General features: G+C 35.6%; 1 protein-coding gene across 14 annotated transcripts in view; it reads right to left on the bottom strand.

The window, feature by feature from the left end:
- The window catches only part of POT1 (protection of telomeres 1), a 96,108-nt gene that overhangs the window by 19,588 nt on the left and 54,761 nt on the right, over positions 1–21,759 (bottom strand). For all 14 annotated transcript variants that reach the window (XM_069588298.1, XM_069588301.1, XM_069588299.1 and 11 more), the window contains 5 exons: positions 19,689–19,979; positions 15,383–15,538; positions 8,199–8,368; positions 6,983–7,071; positions 1,139–1,195 (listed from right to left, as the gene is read on the bottom strand). In XM_069588298.1, the coding sequence (XP_069444399.1) occupies positions 1,139–1,195; positions 6,983–7,071; positions 8,199–8,368; positions 15,383–15,538; positions 19,689–19,979 (763 nt within the window). The remainder of the gene's footprint in view (positions 1–1,138; positions 1,196–6,982; positions 7,072–8,198; positions 8,369–15,382; positions 15,539–19,688; positions 19,980–21,759) is intronic.

Here is a 21,759-nt window from a genome sequence, read left to right on the forward strand (position 1 = left end):
TTAATAAATGATCACTATCATGATTAAAAATGGTGACTTTTTTCCCTAACTTGATTACTTATTTTATGTTTATCAGCTGCCATTCTATTTGAAATAACAATTTTCTATTAAACCTCATTTATTTGTTTTCTTTCTTTACTCTCCATATGGACTAATAGATTCCTACTTTACTCAAGCAGTACTATTCCATCACTAGTAATTTTAATTTTGACACTTAAATTGTACCAGATTTGACACCTGCCACCATTAACCTGAGGACTTCTCTACTTTATGGCACAATAAGATATTCCAGAATCATCTTGCAATTCTCCTTCCCAATTTTGGAATATGTTATTTCCCCAAGAAGCCTTGGTTGGGGATATTATTTATAAACTAAGATCTGCACACTGCTGCTCCTGCTGCTGCTAAGTCGCTTCAGTTGTGTCCGACTCTGTGTGACCCCATAGACGGCAGCCCATCAGGCTGCTCTGTCCCTGGGATTCTCCAGGCAAGAGCACTGGAGTGGGTTGCCATTTCCTTCTCCAATGCATGAAAGTGAAAAGTGAAAGTGAAGTCGCTCAGTCGTGTCCGACTCTTCGCGACCCCATGGACTGCAGCCCACCAGGCTCCTATGTCCATGGGATTTTCCAGGCAAGAGTACTGGAGTGAGGTGCCATTGCCTTCTCTGAAGATCTGAACACCAGGTGTGCTCACTGCTACTGGATGTCATTGTTTCCATTCCCTTTTATCAACAGAGCTGAGGCACATATGCATATATGTTTACACCTATGCCAGTTAGGATGAGGTAGAGGAATAAAAGATAAATATGGGTATGTATGTTTTTGTTCTCATGGATATATGCTCTCAATATTAGATAGTGCTAAGTGAAAGTTGCTCAGTTGTGTCTAACTCTTTGCGATCCCCTGGACTATATAGTCTATGGAATTCTCCAGGCCAGAATACTGGAGTGGGTAGCCGTTCCCTTCTCCAGGGGATCTTCCCAACCCAGATATCGAACCCAGGTCTCCCGCATTGCAGGTGGATTCTTTATCATCTGAGCCACAAGGGAATCCCAGTGATGAGTTCCTTGATAAATATAAAGACAGACTTCATTATGCTCATTATTGTGTCTCAATTTCAAAGATGAAAATGGTCTTACTTGTAGCTGATAGCTGTTGACATCTTTCAACTTCATATAGTGACACTGATCCAGAGCCTATTTGGAAAAAGGAGAGAATTATATTTTAAAATCCATTAAAAGCTCAACGTGGCACTGAAAACTATAAAACGTTACTGAGAGAAACTGAAGAAAAGCTAAGTCAATGGAGAAATCTGTTTATAGATTCATGTCACTTGTTCATGGAACGGAAAGTTCAATATTGTTAATAACTGATATTCTTCCCAATTGATTTGTAGATTCAATGCAATCTTAATCAAAATTGCATAGGCTTTATTATAGAAACAGACAGGTGGATTCCATCAATTAAGTGAAAATGGCAAGGAATTTAAAATCTAAACATTTTAAATTTCTTGTTTAAAATTCTAAACTAATACTGAACTGTAGATAATGATGTTCATTCACTGAAGTATTTAGGAGGTGTACTTACATCTGCAAATTACTTTGAAATGCATCAAAAACTAAAATGAATTGATGGATTAAAAAAGATAAAAGACACAGCAAAGAGAGTAAAAGGTTAACTGGAGAAACTGATGGTGGGAATATGAACGCTAACTGAACAACTGTTTCAACTTTCCTATATGTTTGAAAGTTTTTCTTATGTTGAAAAAGTACACTGTGATGGAAATAAGGGATAGGTGGATAAAATAATAAATTTACTAAATTTAATAGGATGACTTGATGAATGCCATAAAATATAATTTTACTTAAACAAAAGAGCAAAAATAGTGATTACAGCAATACATTTTAACAATGCTTCCTAAAATGAAGAATTTAAGACTTAAAAAAGAGTATTCACATTTTGCACTTACATGAGTTTACCACATTCTATTACATATAATAGTATGTTACATTTTTATAATTTATTATATGAAACATCATATACAAACATATGGATTACTTGTTCTTCTTCAACACCACTAATAAATGGCAAAGGCCCATGGTAAGAGAACCTGCATGGACACCTTAAGCTGGCAAACTATAATTTCAAAGAATCTGATTACTTAATATTTGCCATTCTGCATGAAGTGAAACAATGCAAAAGCCTGATTAGTAAACAAATAATAAGAAAATAAGAGAAAAGATGTGCAAAATTGTATTAAAACAGTCTCCTACAAACTGATAAGAAAAAAGATAGAAAGCCCAACAGAAAATCAGGTAAAGAGTAAGAGTAGACAATTCAAAGAAGTAAAATGGGTCGATAAATAGAAGATTTTTTAAGTTTCCAAGTACTCAGGGAAACTAAATATACCTAAAACCTGCCAAACTGAAAAAAGTACACATATTGTTAAAGCAATACCACTGACAGTATAAGGAAGGGGCATGCTATTTGCATTTGAATCCTATGACATTCTGGCATATAACCTGGTGTCATCTATGAAAATAACATGTGTTTACTCTGTGATCCTTCAACCCCACCTTTATGAGTTTATTTTAGAGAAAAAATAAGCTTGAATGTACAATTGTTCAAGGATGTTTATTAAAACATTATTTATAAGAGTAAGAAACTGAAAACCACCTGACTGTCTATCAAATAGAAAATGGCTGAATTCATTATGTTAGATTGATGTAAAATATAATGTAGCTATTAAAAGAATGAGTTTGAGTTATATGAATTAGCCCAGAAAGAGGTCTATGATCTATCATTAAAGAAAGCAACCAGTATACTAAGGTCTCACTTTTGTGAAAACTTTAAACAGAGGAAAAAGATATATATGTTCATATAATATTTTTATAAACATGAATGGTTTGAAGAAATCATAGTCAACTGTTACCTTTCCCTCAGCAAGTGGGCATAAAGGCATGAAAAAGCTACCTAGTTTGATAACTGTCCTATGTACTATTTCTGTTATTTGAAAATAATCAGAAAAACATTTTAGGAGAAAAGAGATTTCAAAAAGTATAATTATAAATCATACTGGCTCTAAGTGATTGTCAACTGAAGTAAATTGGCCTCATAATGGGTGGTTCAAATTGTCACACATTAGGCTAAAATGCTGTCATCAAGGTGCTAGGAAATATGAAGAATTTTAAAGCACATAAAATGAAGAAATAAACATGGACAAAATAACCAATCACCAGCATCTGAATGGCACTGACTTTTCCATCAGTTAATAGTAACAGAGGTTGGGGAAATTATATGATTCCCATTACTCAAAGCCTCAGTTTCCTTTCTGCAAAAGGGAACAATAATAGCAGCCTCACAGGAGTACGGTTAGGATTAAATAATGACTGTTAGCACTTATTTGGAGAAGGCAATGGCAACCCACTCCAGTACTTTTGCCTGGAAAATCCCATGGACATAGGAGCCTGGTAGGCTGCAGTCCATGGGGTCGCTAAGAGTCGGGCAAGACTGAGTGACTTCACTTTCACTTTTCACTTTCATGCATTGGAGAAGGAAATGGCAACCCACTCCAGTGCTCTTGCCTAGAGAATCCCAGGGACGGAGGGGCCTGGTGGGCTGCCGTCTATGGGGTCGCACAGAGTCGGACATGACTGAAGCGACTTAGCAGCAGCAGCAGCACTTATTTAGTGCCTATCAAGTCACAGATGTTAATTTTAATGATTATTACTGATATAGATAGAAAGAGCATAAATATTCATTAAATAGATCACAGAAGGGAAGAAGTTAGGTTGCAGGGAAAAAAAATATAGGGGATAGAAACATGACATAGATTTTAAAGCTCAGAGTGTACAAGCAAATACTGAGACAAAATGGTAAAGGAAAAATTACAGATTGAGTAAATTTTTAAAATTTATATTTGAGTAGCCATCTATTCGGGTAGATAATAATATAAATATACCACCAATTATTTGCTAATATTTTATAATTAGGTACTTGAATAACTCAGTACAACTGGGAACTCTTAAGATATGTATGATCAAAAAATACTTGGGCTGTTGGAAGTAAAGCAGCTAGAAACTAACAAACAAATAGTTGACTGGGCAATGAATACAGATTTTAAGAAGTATATATATATTTGTTGTTATTGTTGATGTTTAGTCGCTAAAGTTGTGTGGGACTCTTCGCCACCTCATGGGCTATAGCCCGCCAGGCTCCTCAGCTCAGTTCAGTAGTTCAGTCATGTCAAACTCTTTGTGACCCCATGGACTGCAGCACACTAGGCTTCCCTGTCCATCATCAACTCCTGGAGCTTGCTCAAACTCATGTTCATTAAGTCAGTGATGCCATCCAACAACCTCATCCTCTGTCATCCCCTTCTTTTGCCTTCAATCTTTCCCAGCATCAGGGTCTTTTCCAGTGAGTCAGTTCTTTGCATCAGGTGGCCAAAGTATTGGAGCTTCAGCTTCAGCATCAGTCCTCCAATGAATATTCAGGACTGATTTCTTTTAGGATTTATTGGTTTGATCTTGCTGTCCAAGGGACTCTCACGAATTTCTCCAACACCACAGTTCAAAAGCATCAGTTCTTCAGCACTCAGAGTTCTTTATGGTCCAACTCTCACATCTATACCTGGCTACTGGTAAAACCATAGCCTTGACCAGATGAACCATTGTCGGCAAAGTAATCTCTCTGCTTTTTAATATGCTGTCTAGGTTGGCCTTCTCTTCATGGTATCTGGTCCAATCACTTCATGGCAAATAGATGGGGAAACAGTGGACACAGTGACAGACTTTATTTTTTGGGGCTCCACCACTGCAGATGGTGACTGCAGCCATGAAATTAAAAGACGCTTGCTCCTTGGAAGGAAGGCTATGACCAACCTAGATAGAGTATTAAAAAGCAGAGACATTACTTTGCTAATAAATGTTCATCTAGTCAAAGCTATGGTTTTTCCAGTAGTTACGTATGGATGTGAGAGTTGGACTATAAAGAAAGCTGAGCGCAGAAGAACTGATGCTTTTGAACTGTGGTGTTGGAGAAGACTCTTGAGAGTCCCTTGGACTGCAAGGAGATCCAACCAGTCCATCCTAAAGGAAATGAGTCCTGAATATTCATTGATGGGACTGATGCTGAAGCTGAAACTCCAATACTTTGGCCACCTGATGCGAAGAACTGACTCATTTGAAAAGATCCTGACGCTGGGAAAGATTGAGGGCAGGAGAAGAAGGGGACGACAGAGGATGAGACGGTTGGATGGCATCACCGACTCTATGGACATGAGTTTAAGCAAACTCCAGGAGTTGGTGATGGACAGGGAAGCCTGGTGTGCTGCAGTCCATGGGGTCACAAAGAGTTGGACATGACTGAGCAACTGAACGGCACTATACTGAGGTTGGTCATAGCTTTTCTTCCAAGGAGCAAGCATCTTTTAATTTCATGACTGCAGTCACCATCTGCAGTGATTTTGGAGCCCAAGAAAACAAAGTCTGTCATTGTTTCTCCAGTTTCCTCATCTATTTGACATGAAGTGATGGGACTGGATACCATGATCTTCATTTACTGAATGTTGAGTTTTAAGACAGCTTTTTCATTTTCCTCTTTCACTTTCATCAAGAGGCTCTTAAGATTTTCTTCACTTTCTGCCATAAGGGTGGTGTCATCTGCCTATCTGAGGTTATTGATATTTCTCCCGGCAATCTTGATTCCAGCTTGTGCTTCATTCAGCCTGGCACTTAGCATGATGTACTCTGCATATAAGTTAAATAAGCAGGGTGACAATATACAGGCTTGATGTACTTCTTTCCCAATTTGGGACCATTCTGTTGTTCCATGTCCAGTTCTAACTGTTGCTCCTTGACATGCGTACAGATTTCTCAGGAGGCAGGTCAGGTGGTCTCGAATTCCATCTCTAAAGAATTTGTTTATGAAGTATCACTACATAAAAACCAAGCAGACGTGATGGAGTTCCAGCTGAGCTATTTCAAATCCCAAAAGATGATGCTGTTAAAATGCTACACTCAATATGCCAGCATATCTGGAAAACTCGGCAGTGGCGACAGGACTAGAAAAGGTCAGTTTTCATTACAATCCCACTAGGCTCCTTTGTCCATGGGATATTTTCAGGCAAGAATACTGGAGTGGGTTGCCATTTCCTTCTCCAGGGGATCTTCCTGACCCGAGAATTAAACCCATGTCTCCTGCATTTCCTGTACTGGCAGGTGGATTCTTTACCATTAAGTCACCTGTGAAGCCTAATAGGTATATACACATACACATAAATGTATATACACAAATACTGCTGCTGCTGCTAACTCGCTTCAGTCGTGTCCGACTCTGTGCGACCCCATACACAGCAGCCAACCAGGTCCCCCATCCCTGGGATTGTCTAGGCAAGAATACTGGAGTGGGTTGCCATTTCCTTCTCCAATGCATGAAAGTGAAAAGTCAAAGTGAAGTCGCTCAGTCGTGTCCGACTCTTAGCGACCTCATGGACTGCAGCCTACCAGGCTCCTCCATCCATGGGATTTTCCAGGCACTAATATAACCCAAATCAAGTATTCCTTACTATTCCAATTTGAAAATGTAACTACATAATTAAGGGAGGAGTAATTTTTTTTTTGTATTAGGACACATAAAGGTTTAGCATGTCTCTTAATAATGAATATCAATTTAACAAAAAAAAGGAGATAGGGAGATATTAAAAAAGAGACTTTATGTTGATGTAGTTATTTTACTTAACAGAAACTAAACTGACAGCATCAAAAATCACCCTTAGTTATTAGGGATATGGAATTAACAGATATATACCACTATATATAAAAACTGGTAAATAACCAGAATTTACTGTATAGCACAGGGAACTATATTCAGTATCTTGTTAATAACCTATAATGGAAAAGAATCTAAAGCTGTACACCCAAAGCTAACATAATATTATAAGTCAACTACAGTTAGATAATTTATTAAAAAACTGTCCTTACTTGAAATGTTTGAAAAGCTGTCCTCTTGCTCTGATTGACACACACCACCAAAACTCTGGTTGGGGGGCAAATCTGCAGATTCTAAAATCCTACAGTTGAAAGAATACAACTTTTAATTGCATAAAGCACAGTCAAACAACAGTCAGTTTACCCACAGAAACCAAGAGCTTAGCGAAATTGCATGAAAATTCTGTGTGCGTTTTTGTGTGTGTACACATTCTGCAGTAGGTCTATAGCTTTCATCAGATTATCACGGTGTTCCAAGAGACTCTAAAATTTAAAAAACCCAAGTCTAGAAAGATACAAGCGAAAAATGGGATCATGAAATATTACAAATAAGCTGGGTATAAAATGCATGTCATTCTAAGTCAGAACAATCTCACTCTAGACTTAAGCAATGAAATACTATATGGCTATATTCTGCAATCTAAGAAATAAAGTAGGAAAACTGATATAAGGTTATTAAAATAGCTAATTTCATTGATGTTAAAGTCATCTTGATTTCAATATGCTTAAACTTAGAAAATAGTTATGTCATTTCAATTTACTGAACAGGATGTTTTCTGTATCTCTTTGAAAATATGCAGAAGACTTTTTATTTCCCCAGAGTATAGGTCAAAGAGTTTCTACACACAATGACTAATAGGAATACTTCATGGAAAATGGAAGTACAAGTATAGCAGGATTTAAGGTACTACTCACTTTCTGGGCACACCTTAAAGTTTTAAAAATATGACACCTTGAAATAATTCTGCTACCTATTTTCTTAGGTATACACACTTTAGAAAGGCAGTATTTTTTCCATGGAGGACCAAGTATGTTTGGCATTCTAGGTATATATATAAATATATCAAGTTTTCCAAACTTTAGCTAAGCTCCAGTTTCCACTGTTTGTTTCCAAACTTAGAGAAGGTGGAAAATGGCAGAACATAAAGTGCGAAGAGTAAAGGTAAGAAAGAATGTAAGTAAATGTTGGAAAACTAAAGACTATAAACTCAGCTCTGCTACTGTTTAGCTATTTGAACTGACAATCACTTGATTTGTTTCATTTGGTTTAGCTATTTTAAAAAAATGGATAATGGCACAGAAGCCTCTGAGAATCAATTACAAGGGACTCATTAGATTCCCTCTCCTCACCTCGGAATTACATTATCTTAGAAATCAGCTTAATTAATACCTTATTTACAATTTCTAGATAGGTATATAATAGGCTTACTTTTTCAGCTGATCCACATCGGAGTTATTTTCAGGCAAGACTCTGATTCCCCGACCATAACTTGTGCCTCCATGAAGGTGAAACTCTAGGGCTAAAGACGTTGCCAGGTTCTCTGAACTGACTGACTGAAGTTTGGTATGGAGGCTATAAATTCTAAGGAAGCTTCCAACCTAAAAGCAGATGGTTTATTATTTAGAAAATGCATAAATTAAAAAAAAACCTCTGATACAATATTCAACAACTAATATGGGGTACAGACCAATAACCAGGGGTATTGACCCATCAGAAAGGGAACTGGTATGCCACACTGATGTATATTCAATATTGGCCCCAAGGACACCATATTGAAACCAAAATGTGTGTATGTATACATACATATGCATGTATAGATACGTATGTATGCAGTTTTTCAAATCTGAAGGCACATTTTCATTTTGGGGATATTAAGACATGAAATACAATTAAGTCTTAGCGTTAGTAAAATATAGTAGCTTAGAAACCTATTACCTAAATCAAATCCAAGCCCTCTATTTGATTAGGGTTGTTGAAAATAATCTGCTTTAGCTAATTTAAGGTATCACTGATAGCTGGCTCACTCAGTTGTGTCTGACTCTTTGCTACTCCATGGGCTGCAGCCCACCATGCTCATCTGTCCATGTGATTCTCTAGGCAAGAATTATGGAGTGAGCTGCCATTTCCTACTCCAGAGAATCTTCTTAACCAGGGATCAAATTCGTGTCTCCTGCATTGCCAGGTGGATTCTTTATCATTATACCCACTGGGAAGCCCAACTTCAGGTAACATTTAATTAAATATGACCACTAAAACACTCCCATTATAAGACTACTAGAATATTTTAAAATGTGTTATTATATCAAAATAATAAACTTCCTCTATTCCACAAGAATTCACCTGCCAGTTCAAGAGATGCAAGAGACACGGGTTCAGTTCCTGGGCTGGGAAGATCTCCTGGAGGAGGAAATGGGAACCCACTCCAGTGTTCTTGCCTGGGAAACCCCATGGACAGAGGAGCCTGGTGGGCTATAGTCCATGGGGTCTCAAAGAGTCTGATACAACTGAACAACTTTGAATGTAGCACACATTCCACAAGATTGATGGAAAGAAAACATCTGTAAAAACAATTTCTGTCAGGACACCATAACGTGAAACACATTCTGTGAGTTCAAATGTAGAATTAAACCAAATATATTTTTGAACTAAATGTCCTATTGTTAATTTTAGATGTTGTGCCAAACTTATTCTTAAAAATTTAACTCAGATGACCATTATAAGTCAGCAAAAACAAGACCGGAAGCTGACTGTGGCTCAGATCATGAACTCCTTATTGCCAAATCCAGACTTAAATTGAAGAAAGTGGGGAAAACCACTAGACCATTCAGGTATGACCTAAATCAAATCCCTTATGACTATGCAGTGGTAGTGAGAAACAGATTCAAAGGATTAGATCTGATAGAGTGCCTGAAGAACTATGGATGGAGGTTCGTGACACTGTACAAGAGGCAGTGATCAAGACCATCCCCAATAAAAAGAAAGGCAAAAAGGCAAAATGGTTGTCTGAGGAAGCCTTACAAATAGCTGAGAAAAGAAGAGATGCTGAAGGCAAAGGAGAAAAGGAAAGATATACCCATCTGAATGCAGAGTTCCAAAGAATAGCAAGGAGAGATAAGAATGCCCTCCTCAGCGATCAATGCAAAGAAATAGAGGAAAACAGTAGAATGGGAAAGACTAGAGATCTCTTCAAGAAAATTAGAGATACCAAGGGAACATTTCATGTAAAGATGGACTCAATAAAGGACAGAAATGGTAGGGACCTAACAGAAGCAGAAGATATTAAGAAGAGGTGGCAAGAATACACAGAAGAACTATACAAAAAGGATCTTCATGACACAGATAACCATGATGGTGTGATCACTAGACTAGATCCAGACAACCTGAAATGTGAAGTCAAGTGGGCCTTAGGAAGCATGACTACAAACAAAACTAGTGGAGGTGATGGAATTCCAGTGGAGCTGTTTCAAATCCTGAAAGATGATGGTGTGAAAGTGCTGCACTCAATATGCCAGCAAATTTGGAAAACTCAGCAGTGGCCACAGGACTGGAAAAGGTCAGTTTTCACTCTAATCCCAAAGGAAGGCAATGCCAAAGAATGCCCAAATTACTGCACAATTGCACTCATCTCACACGCTAGCAAAGTAATGCTCAAAATTCTCCAAGCCATGCTTCAACAGTATGCAAACTGTGAACTTCCAGATGTTCAAGCTGGATTTATAAAAGGCAGAGGAACCAGAGATCAAATTGTCAACAACCGCTGGATCATGGAAAAAGCAAGAGAGTTCCAGAAAAACATCTACTTCTGTTTTATTAATTATGTCAAAGCCTTTGACTGTGTGGATCACAATAAACTGTGGAAAATTCTGAAAGAGATGGGAATATCAGACCACCCAACCTGCCTCCTGAGAAATCTGTATGTATGTCAAGAAGCAACAGTTAGAACTGGGCATGGAACAACAGACTGGTTCCAAATAGGGAAAGGAGTCCTTCAAGACTGCATCTTGTCACCCTGCTTATTTAACTTATATGCAGAGTACTACATGCGAAATGCTGGATTGGATGAAGCACAAACTGAAATGAAGATTTCTGGGAGAAATATCAATAACCTCAGATATGCAGATGATACCCTTATGGCAGAAAGTGAAGAAGAAGTTAAGGGCCTCTTGATGAAAGTGAAAGAGGATGGTGAAAAAGTTGGCTTAAAACTCAACATTCAGAAAACAAAGATCACGGCACCTGGTCCCATCACTTCATGGGCAAATAGATGGGGAAACAATGGAAACAGTGACAGACTTTATTATTTGGGGCTCCAAAATCACTGCAGATGGTGACTGCAGCCATGAAATTAAAAGATGCTTGCTCTTTGCAAGAAAAGCTATGACCAACCTAGACAGCATATTAAAAAGCAGAGACATTACTTTGCTAATAAAGGTCCATTTAGTCAAAGCTATGGTTTTTCCAGTAGTCATGTATGGATGTAAGAGTTGGACTAAAAGAAAACTGAATGCTGAAGAATGGATGCTTTTGAACTGTGGTGTGGAGAAGACTCTTGAGAGTCCCTTGGACTGCTAAGAGATCAAACCAGTCCATCCTAAAGGAAATGAGTCCTGAATATTCATTGGAAGGACTGATGCTCTAGCTGAAGCTACAGTACTTTGGCCACCTGATGCCAAGAACTGACTCTTAAGACCCTGATGCTGGGAAAGATTGAAGGCAGGAGGAAAAGGGGACGACAGAGGATGAGATGGTTGGATGGCATCACCGATTCTATGGACATGAGTTTGATCCAGCTCCGGGAGTTCCTTATGGACAAGGAACTCTGGCATGCTGCAGTTCACTAGATCACAAAGAGTCAGACATGACTGAGCGACTGAACTGAGTCCTAAAAATACCTTTAATATACAGTATTTGATATTCTCTTAAGAAGACTTAAAAAGAGACATATACAGAATATTATTAAAGAAACTGACTTCTACTGAAGGCAGAATCTGTATAACCTAAATCACATTTATTATAAATCAGTTTCCCACCTCTGCTTATTAGTGTCTCAGTTCATTGTATTTCTTGTCATTACTCTCTGGATTTGATAGAGGAGAGAAACGGTAGGGGAAAGAAAAGGAGGGGGAAATCCATACTCCTTAAGCTACTTCTTCATTCTCAAGGATACTTTTCCCAAATAATCATGCGTTTTATAAAGAGGTAAAGCAGTTATTCTTTTTTTCCCTGATTTCTAACACTGACAGAACAGCAGGGGAGCAGGGCAAATAAACTCAGAGAAGAAAAACACAGAGGAAAAAGAACAAAAAGGATGACAAATTGATTTTCCTCATGGTCTCCAAAGTAAAATAAAAAGAAAATATAAAATATGTTTCTGTTTATGTACTTCTATCTCATTCTTTTTGAACATTTATTACTCTATAATTATTTTTAATATACTCAATATACTAGAACAGTATTTGTATGTAATCTACAAAGTAGTTAAGGCCAAACCCAGGTGAAAGATACCATATCCATAAGTGAAAAGTTTCAAAATATAATGATAATTTCCTAATTAACTATTCTCTAAAATCAATGCAATTTCTGTCAAAATCCCCAGTGCCTTTCCTGCAACTGTAAAAATTGATCTGAAAGTGAATAGTTAAGTTAGTTTTGAAGACTGAACTGGGAATGAGGGCTTAACCTATGAAGTTTCATTTAAAAATAAAGGTATAAAAATTAAGAGAGGCTGGTATCAATGGAGACACACGTATGATCATGGATAAATCTTAGAAATATAATGTCAAAGGAAAAAAGCAATTTATAGAATGGTAAATAACTATATGCATTTTTCAGAAAAAATTCATAAAAGCATACTAAACATGGGTATACATACATGTTAGGATAAATAAAAAAAGGATATTGGGAAGCAAAAAATTAGGATAGGCAGAAGTACAAAGAAGGTTTCATTTCTTAAAGTTAAAAATACCTAAAATAAGTGTGCAAAACATTTATAAATATTAAGTTTGGGTGACAGACACATGGATGTTCATTTGTGTCTACTACTGCATTTCATAAACAAAATAATATTTTAAAGATCAAGAGAGAGTTTATATATACATAGGCTATAAAAATGACAAGTTGCTATTTCCAGAAATTCCTTCTGGAGGCAGCATTGTATTTTTTTAAGCCTGCTAAATATACTATAAACTATGCCATATGCGCTGTTAAAATAGACAAATACATAATAAATAGTCTTGTTGTTAACGCGGTAAGATTCCAAAAACACAGGTGAGGGAATCATAACCCCAAAATTATAAAACATATGTCTAAACATTGTTATAAAAGTCCATTTTAATACATAAACAAAAAAAGCAAAACAAACTAGCTATTAAGAAATTATTATTCCTTTTTAAATAATTTAAATATTCCGCATAAACTTTTAAAATTTTCCCTTTAGGTTTAACATTTTTAATAAACTGTATATGTCTGAATATAATCAAACTATAGTTCTTGGGTCACTGAATGCCAAACATACTAACTAGGTATATTTTATAGTTATTTTTAAATTGTGTCAGAATAAGTCTGGGGATTGAAAATACCATGCTTTTGTTTATAGATAAAATGTTTGAAATGTCATTATGTACGTGTGTGTATTAAATATTCAGGGAATGCGAAATCTTACTTAAAAAGCAAATTTTCATAAAATGTTAACATTACAGCTAAAAAACTTAAGTTGTAAAATGTATTGTACAGAGAATTCAATTATATCGTACTTTATAACTGCCTTAATTGTTCTTTATTAAATAAAATAAAAACCACATTTTTCCTGTTCCTAGTCAACAAAAATACATGCATTCCATTATAGATATGCAACTTTAACCAGTTTTCTTCAAGCACTGATAAGAATTCATTGGCTATCAGTATCATTCGACTCTGGGGATTTCTTAAATTAGTATGAAATGGTTGGTATGGAGATTACCTCATAACAAAATATGCTATCACTGTACATTAAATAAAAGCCTACAGTTATATAATTTTTATACAGATAAAATTATTTCCATTTTTCTATAACATTACAGATAAATATGTCATGATATTTTTAGAGAAAAATTAATTGCCTACATTTCCTTAATTACGTGTGCTCAGAGCACCCTCTAGTGGGTGAGATAAAGCAGCGAAAAGGGAGATGAAAAAAATTTTTTTTAATTTCAGGAGGCTCACTGATTCATTCATTCATCAGAATATAGTATTTACTTCACCCTTACAATATGGAAAGCATTGTGGTACCTCCAGTTCAGGACTTGGACAAAAGAGAGGAACAGAATGACCTACAGAAGCAGCACAGAGACAGGGAAGGGAATTAAATGGTAAAAGTCCAATCTAAAATGTAAATTTTTTCATTTGTAAAAGAACTCTACCTGTATTTTAAAAAGATTTTAGAATTGGCTTTATCATATTTATTTTTGAAACTAATCAATGCAGATAAAATCAGGGAAAAGCATCAAAATATATCTTCAACAGTCAATTTTCTGACATAAAGTATGAACACACTCACAAAGGAAAAAGAAGTGCACTTATCACCTTCCTTGATCTGGACCTGAACCTAATGTATTGGGTTGGGTGGGCTTATTTGTAACATAGTATGAAAGTAGAAATATTTCCTCTTCAAAAACATTTATTTGCAAAAAAGAAATTAGGCACTAAAATTCATATCTAAAAAAATTGCAATTCACTTTCACTGTTTTCTTCCTATTAAGTTGGCTGTATAACTCCCTCAAGGTAGGATGGAAGCTTTATTTGCAATAAAGAAAATCATTTCTTTATACTGCTTAAGAAGATTAGCTCTGGAAGCAGACACTGTACATTCAAATACATGCTTCACCCAAGTGGCTGTGAAATCTTGGGTTTAACCTGAGTGCCTCAGTTTTCTCATTTGTAAAACAGAAATGATAGTACCTACTTCATGAGACAGTGCTAAATACATATGAAGCGCTTCATAAATGATACTATTATGATTGCTATTATTAATGATACTCTTATTGGGAAGAAAGGATACTTGCAAATATAAAATATAGTAAAATGAAGAAAAATATCTTAAAATGTTATTAATAAACAAGAAATACCATAATTAAGCAGGATGCTTTTACCTAGAAAATTTTTTCTCAAAAACTGAGCAAATTCTAATAAACTGCATGATACACACGAACAATTTACAATATATTTTAGAGGTAGATTAACAATTTCTTAGACCAATGAGTACGAAGTTAAAGACTGGATTTTATCAAACCAATTAAAAAAGCTTAGCATTTTCTAAGTTTACAAATATTTCATATATCCTCCAACAGTTTCAGCAAATTTTATTGCAGGGTAAAATTTTTCTTTCTTATTTTCATAGCAAAATTGGGCACAGCTTAAAGATATTCAGAAATGCTCTTAAATTTTAAAAAGTTGTTCAAGCCATTATAATTTAATATATCATCTAATAATTTATTTTAAACATGCATTTTACAAATTAGAAATTAAAGAAAAAATAAATTTGGAATTAATTTCTAGACCTCCAATATCACCTACCATGTGATTTACCCTAAAATTAATAAAAATACAAGACAAACAAGTTTGCAGTGTAACATCACCTTTAGAGATTTAGCCACTTGAACATGGTTATCATAGACTAAAATGTCTACTGTCAGATTCTGCAGCTGACGGATGCGACTTAAATCACCTTCAAGAGCAAGGTCCTGCATTAGGACTCTCCAAGACGGGAATGGGGTCCTGGTGCCATCCCATACCTGCACAAGAGGCAGAACAAAACTTTAATGATCTTTTTATAAAACTGTGGAGGCTAAAAGAGGTTTATTTGCTGGTGATATAGCTTAAAAGTAATGCAATATATTCCCCCAAATATCTGCTAAGGTTTAAATATAATCTATATTTTTTCCTGATTGTACAAGGACTACATATATATAGGCAGTGAATAAAATATAAGTAAAAAAAATTCAAACTGTGAGCTTAGAAAAATGATTAACACATTGCTGAATTTTATTCTTTTTTCTTTTGTGTATTTATAATATATATGCCTTTCCTTTTTATCAAACTGGCATTCTACTCTGCTTTTCATTTCTTACTTTACTGCTGGGCAGTTTTTCAAGCAACCTTATATTAGATGTAATGAACACAAATGAATGACAATCATGCGTCCTTGAAAAGGGAAAGGTATGCTGGATTGCTATTTAAGTTACCTTGAGATAGAGATGGAAAAGGAGCACAGGACAAGTGTGCACTATCCCATCCTTAAGACTTGAACTAGCTTGTGCTGTGCTAGGCTGGTAGAGATGACTGATGCTTTATTATGCTAAAAAGGCATCGCAAAAGACTTTAATCAGAGGTGGGAATGGCCCTGCATGTCCGAGTTGGGCTGTACAACAAAAAACAAGCTACTTAAGTAGAAAACACATTTCTTTCTTTAACTGTTATTGTTGCTTTTTTTTTTTTTTTTTTTCAGTTGATGTAGAGCTGATTTACAATGTGTTAGTTTCAGGTGTACAACAAAGTGACTCCGTCACACATGCGTGTGATCAGTTACACATATGTGCAATCAGTTTCACACATGTGAGCACGCACATACACACGTTATCTTTTTCATATTCTTTTCCATTATAGGTTAATACAAGATATTGAATATAGTTCTCTGTGCTATACACAGGTCCTTATTGTTTATTTTATATATACTAGTGTGTATCTATTAATTCCAAATGCCTAATTTATTCCTCCCTTTGTTCTTTCCCTTTTGGTAACCGTAAATTTGTTTTCTATGTTTTAAAGTTTATTTCTGTTTTGTAAATAAGTTCATTTGTTTTAGTTTTTTAGATTCCAATCACTAGTGATATCATCTGATGTTTGTCTTTCTCTTTACTTAGTACCATAATGTCTAGGTCCATTCATGTTGCTGCAAATGGCACTATTTCATTCTTTTTTTGGATAATATTATATTGTGTGTGTGTGTGTGCACTTAAAAATGGTATATCTTCTTTATTCATTCATCTGTTCATAGATATTTAGGCTGCTTCCATGTCTTGGGTATTGTAAATAGTGTTCCTATGAAAACTGGATGGATCTTTTCAAATTAGTTTCAGCCTTTTCCATATACATATACATAGTCATTCAGTTCAGTTCAGTTCAGTCGCTCAGTCGTGTCCAACTCTTTGTGACCCCTGAATCGCAGCACGCCAGACCTCCCTGTCCGTCACCATCTGCCGGAGTTCACTCAGACTCACATCCATCGCATCAGTAATGCCATCCAGACATCTCATCCTCTGTCGTCCCCTTCTCCTCCTGCCCCCAATCCCTCCCAGCATCAGAGTCTTTTCCAGTGAGTCAACTCTTCGCATGAGGTGGCCAAAGTACTGGAGTTTCAGCTTTAGCATCATTCCTTCCAAAGAAATCCCAGGGCTGATCTCCTTCAGAATGGACTGGTTGGATCTCCTTGCAGTCCAAGGGACTCTCAAGAGTCTTCTCCAACACCACAGTTCAAAAGCATCAATTCTTCGGCGCTCAGCCCTCTTCACAGTCCAACTCTCACATCCATACATGACTACTGGAAAAACCATAGCCTTGACTAGATGGACCTTAGTCGGCAAAGTAATGTCTCTGCTTTTCAATATGCTATCTAGGTTGGTCATAACTTTTCTTCCAAGAAGTAAGCGTCTTTTAATTTCATGGCTACAGTCACCATCTGCAGTGATTTTGGAGCCCCCCAAAATAAAGTCTGACACTGTTTCCACTGTTTCCCCATCTATTTCCCATGAAGTGATGGGACCAGATGCCATGATCTTCATTTTCTGAATGTTGAGCTTTAAGTCAACTTTTCCACTCTCCTCTTTCACTTTCATCAAGAGGCTCTTTAGTTCTTCTTCACTTTCTGCCATGAGGGTGGTGTCATTTGCATATCTGAGGTTATTGATATTTCTCCCAGCAATCTTGATTCCAGCTTGTGTTTCTTCCAGCCCAGTGTTTCTCATGATGTATTCTGCATATAAGTTAAACAAGCAGGGTGACAATATACAGCCTTGACGTACTCCTTTTCCTATTTGGAACCAGTCTGTTGTTCCATGTCCAGTTCTAACTGTTGCTTCCTGGCAGAGTTATTAGAGTACAGTATTCCATAATACATAAATAATTCACAAAATTCTCTATTACTAGGACCCAAGTTTTTTTCTGATTTTTGTCACTGTAAGAAATATATGGAGAAATATCCCCTTAAAGGCATTTTCTCACATTTTAAATTATCAGTAAAAAATAAATTTATGAAAAGAGTTGTAGAGACGTATAAAGAGACTTCTGAGATTTCTTTCAAATTGTCCTCAAGGAAATCTTATTAAAATAATTTCTTATATTCATAGCTGAATGCTATGTTTTAAAATAATCTCTACATGAAAGTTGTTCCTACTTATCTGAAAAGGCTATCAATAAAAATGGGATGCATGCATGATTTCTTGCTTTAGAGAGAAAATGCAGATTCAGCTATGTCAGCTAAAAGGTGGCAGGTTTTACCTCAGAATTACATACTAACAACATAGCAGTCAAAAGATGGAGAATACTTCTGTGCACAGCAGATTCATTATCATTAGAAGTGTTTGATGATTAACAAATGATCATTTGTTAAGTAAGTCCCTTTGGGCATAAAGTATGACTGCTGCTAAGTCACTTCAGTCGTGTCCGACTCTGTGCGACCCCATAGACGGCAGCCCACCAGGCTCCCCCGTCCCTGGGATTCTCCAGGCAAGAACACTGGAGTGGGTTGCCATTTCCTTCTCCAATGCAGGAAAGTGAAAAGTGAAAGTGAAGTCGCTCAGTCGTGTCTGACTCTTAGTGACCCCATGGACTGCAGCCTACTAGGCTCCTCTGCCCATGGGATTTTCCAGGCAAGAGTACTAGAGTGGGGTGCCATTACCTTTCCTGTAAAGTATGACTAGTTGACTTAAAATTCTCATTTTGTTTGGATGATTTTATGTTGCTTTAGCTTCAGTTTTGTCATATTTAACTCATTCACCCTTTTTTATAGCACACATTTACTTTCTCAGATTATTTCATGTATAAATATATGCTATTTTCAACTTCAGAAACTTCTTCCTATTCTATTCAATCATTACTATCTTCACTATTTTTTTTTTAATATGGGCAAGATACAACTGATAATAATGTTACACGCCAATACCTGCCCAATGCCACTGAACTCCATTTCCCATTACATTCCATCACTGCAAAGAGCAGGAAGCTAAGAAAGAACCACAGAAGCAGGGCTGAAGTAGTGCTTGTTTAACAGCATCCTGCCTTGGCAGGGCTTGGTGAAGATAATATCAGACAACTGACCTCTCCAGAAGCTATTCATAAATAAACTGGAATAGGTATAAACAAAGATTAGATGGGTCTTAGGCCACCTTTTTAATCCTGTGGATTTAAAAACAAAACAAAATACAAGAAAAATAAACACTTCAAAACCATCCATGATCTACCCGTGAAGCAGGTAGTGAAATAACCCAGAACAGAACCCAATGTCAACAAACCAAGACAGCAAATAAGTGAGAAGAAAGGCTACATCCACATAGAGCAACAAAACTACACATTTTTTGAAATGTAGTTTAAAAATAGAAAGAGGAAACAACTCTTTTTACTAGCACTAAAATAAGAAATACATAAATAGCATAAAGTATACTATATTTAAAATACAGAACTGATAATACTATTTTTCTCTAAAAGTTTAGGATGAAGAAGGAAAGTTCAAGAATAAAGACACATGGGAATACAGGATCATTAAAAAGGTTAGATTTAAGTTCTTAATACATAGCTGCTTATTTATTCCATCAGAATGCTGCAATATAAGGTCTTTTTAGGCTTCGAGGTCATGCTAACTTCCAATTTTAAGTACTTAAAAATACCTACCTTTAGAAGAAATGATGCTCCATCCACTTCAGCTTTGCCCAAGAGCTGGCAAGTCAGATCAAAATACTGCATTGGCTGGACATCACACAATTTGACTGATATTGAAGAAGGTGAAATATGAGTCGATGCCCAAATACGTAAAGCTTCTACCATTTTCTGGTCCTCAGCAGTGAAGTTAAAACACTTGCTTGCAGTACGAGGAATGATAGGAGCCCCCAAAGTTCCCTCAAATGTCAAAGATGCAAAGCCAGAGCTGGTGATACCTTGAGTCTCCTTTTTATATACTTGGATCTAAGAAAGTGGTAACGTAGAAAACAGAACAAACAAGTTACTGATATAGAACCTAGGAACTGGGAACAGGAGACTATAAAATTTTGCCAGTACAGTTATTAGAGGACATAATCTTTAAATAACTAGCATATGAAATGATAAAAATCTACTGGGCTATATCAAAGTCCTAAAGTACCATATAAACTGTAAAACATTATGCAAAATTTAAATTTTTATTTTTTAAAGAGCTAGGTGGTAGCTTCCCTAATACTATTGGTACACTTTTACTAACAAGACAATCCATTAGCTTTTTTAAAGATATAATTTATAAAAAGAAAAAGGATAATAAGAAATAGTTACTTATGAATATTGTAGGGAAAACTAGAACACTCAAAATGTGAGTCTGAAGTGGATAAGACAGTCCTAAGGCTAAGGTTTCATCAGTCTGACTGAGAGAACTCAGATAAGCCTTAAAAACATTGCCTTTCTGAATTCTGAGGCTCAGTTATTAGGTGCACATGTAACATGACTGTTGCATTGTCATAAAACAATCCTTTTGAACTTATGAATGCCTTTTAAGTCTCCTGTGATACTGTGTGATATTAATAAATATATTTATATATTTAAGGAAAATTGCAAAATGTGTTCATCTGATGGATGCTTAAACTGTGATGTGTTAAAACTTGTTTGATATAACTAAAGCAGTACATAGAGAAAAAATTTATAGATATAAGTGAATATTTTACAAAGGAATAATGGTTAAAAATCAGAAATTTAGGTTTCCATCTTAAGAAGCTACACAAAGAATATTATCTCAAATCCAAGGAAAGTAGAAGGGAAACACAGTCAAAGGTAAGAGAAATAGAAACATATAATAGAGAAAATCAAAGCTAAAAACTAGTTCTCTGAAGAGATTAACAAAAATAATAACCCTAGAAAATGGTTGATTTGGAAAAAAAGAAATAAAACACAAATTATAATATTAAGACTGCAAAAAAGGATTTATCATTACAAATCCACCAAACATCTAAAAGATGAGTAACATGACCAAATTTCTACCAATAAAGTCAACAATTTGAATGAAATAATTTTTTCTAAAAATTAAATACATTAAAGCTGATAGAAAGAATAAAAAAAAACTCATTTGTCTTAAAGAAATCTTAATTCATTAATATAATCTATCAATTAAGAAATCATCAAGCTCAGATAGCTTTACCAGTGCATTATTCCAAGCATTTAAGTAAGGAAAAAACCCAGTAATCTTGCATAAACTCTTCTAGAATTGATAAAGAAGGGCACATTTCCTGTTTCCATGATGCAGAAAAACTTTAATTTCAAAATTTGTCAAAGACATTGTAGGAAAAGGAAATTACAGATCTAAATATGAAACAAGAAAATTGTAATGACTTTGAGGAAAACTTAGAAGCTATCTTCATAAAATGAGTAGACAAAGAGTTCTTAAACAAGAAATTACAAAAGTACTGACCATAAAATAAAAGTTAATAAAGTAGACTATATTAAAATAAAGAACTTTTGTTCATCCAAAGACACCATTAAGAGGGTAAATAGGCACTAACATAGACTGAAAAAAATATTCACAATCCATATACCTGACAAAAGATCTGTAGCCTAACTATATAAAGAACTTTCACAAATCATTAAGAAATGGAGTTTAAAATCCTATAAAAAATGAGCCAAAGACTCAAATGGACACTTCAGAAGACACACAAATTTTAAAAGGTTCGCAGTTTCTTAATTTTTCAGGGAAATTCAAGTTAAAATCACAATAAGACACTAATAC

This window comes from Ovis canadensis, chromosome 4 (assembly GCF_042477335.2).
Source record: "Ovis canadensis isolate MfBH-ARS-UI-01 breed Bighorn chromosome 4, ARS-UI_OviCan_v2, whole genome shotgun sequence".
Classification (NCBI taxonomy): domain Eukaryota; kingdom Metazoa; phylum Chordata; class Mammalia; order Artiodactyla; family Bovidae; genus Ovis; species Ovis canadensis.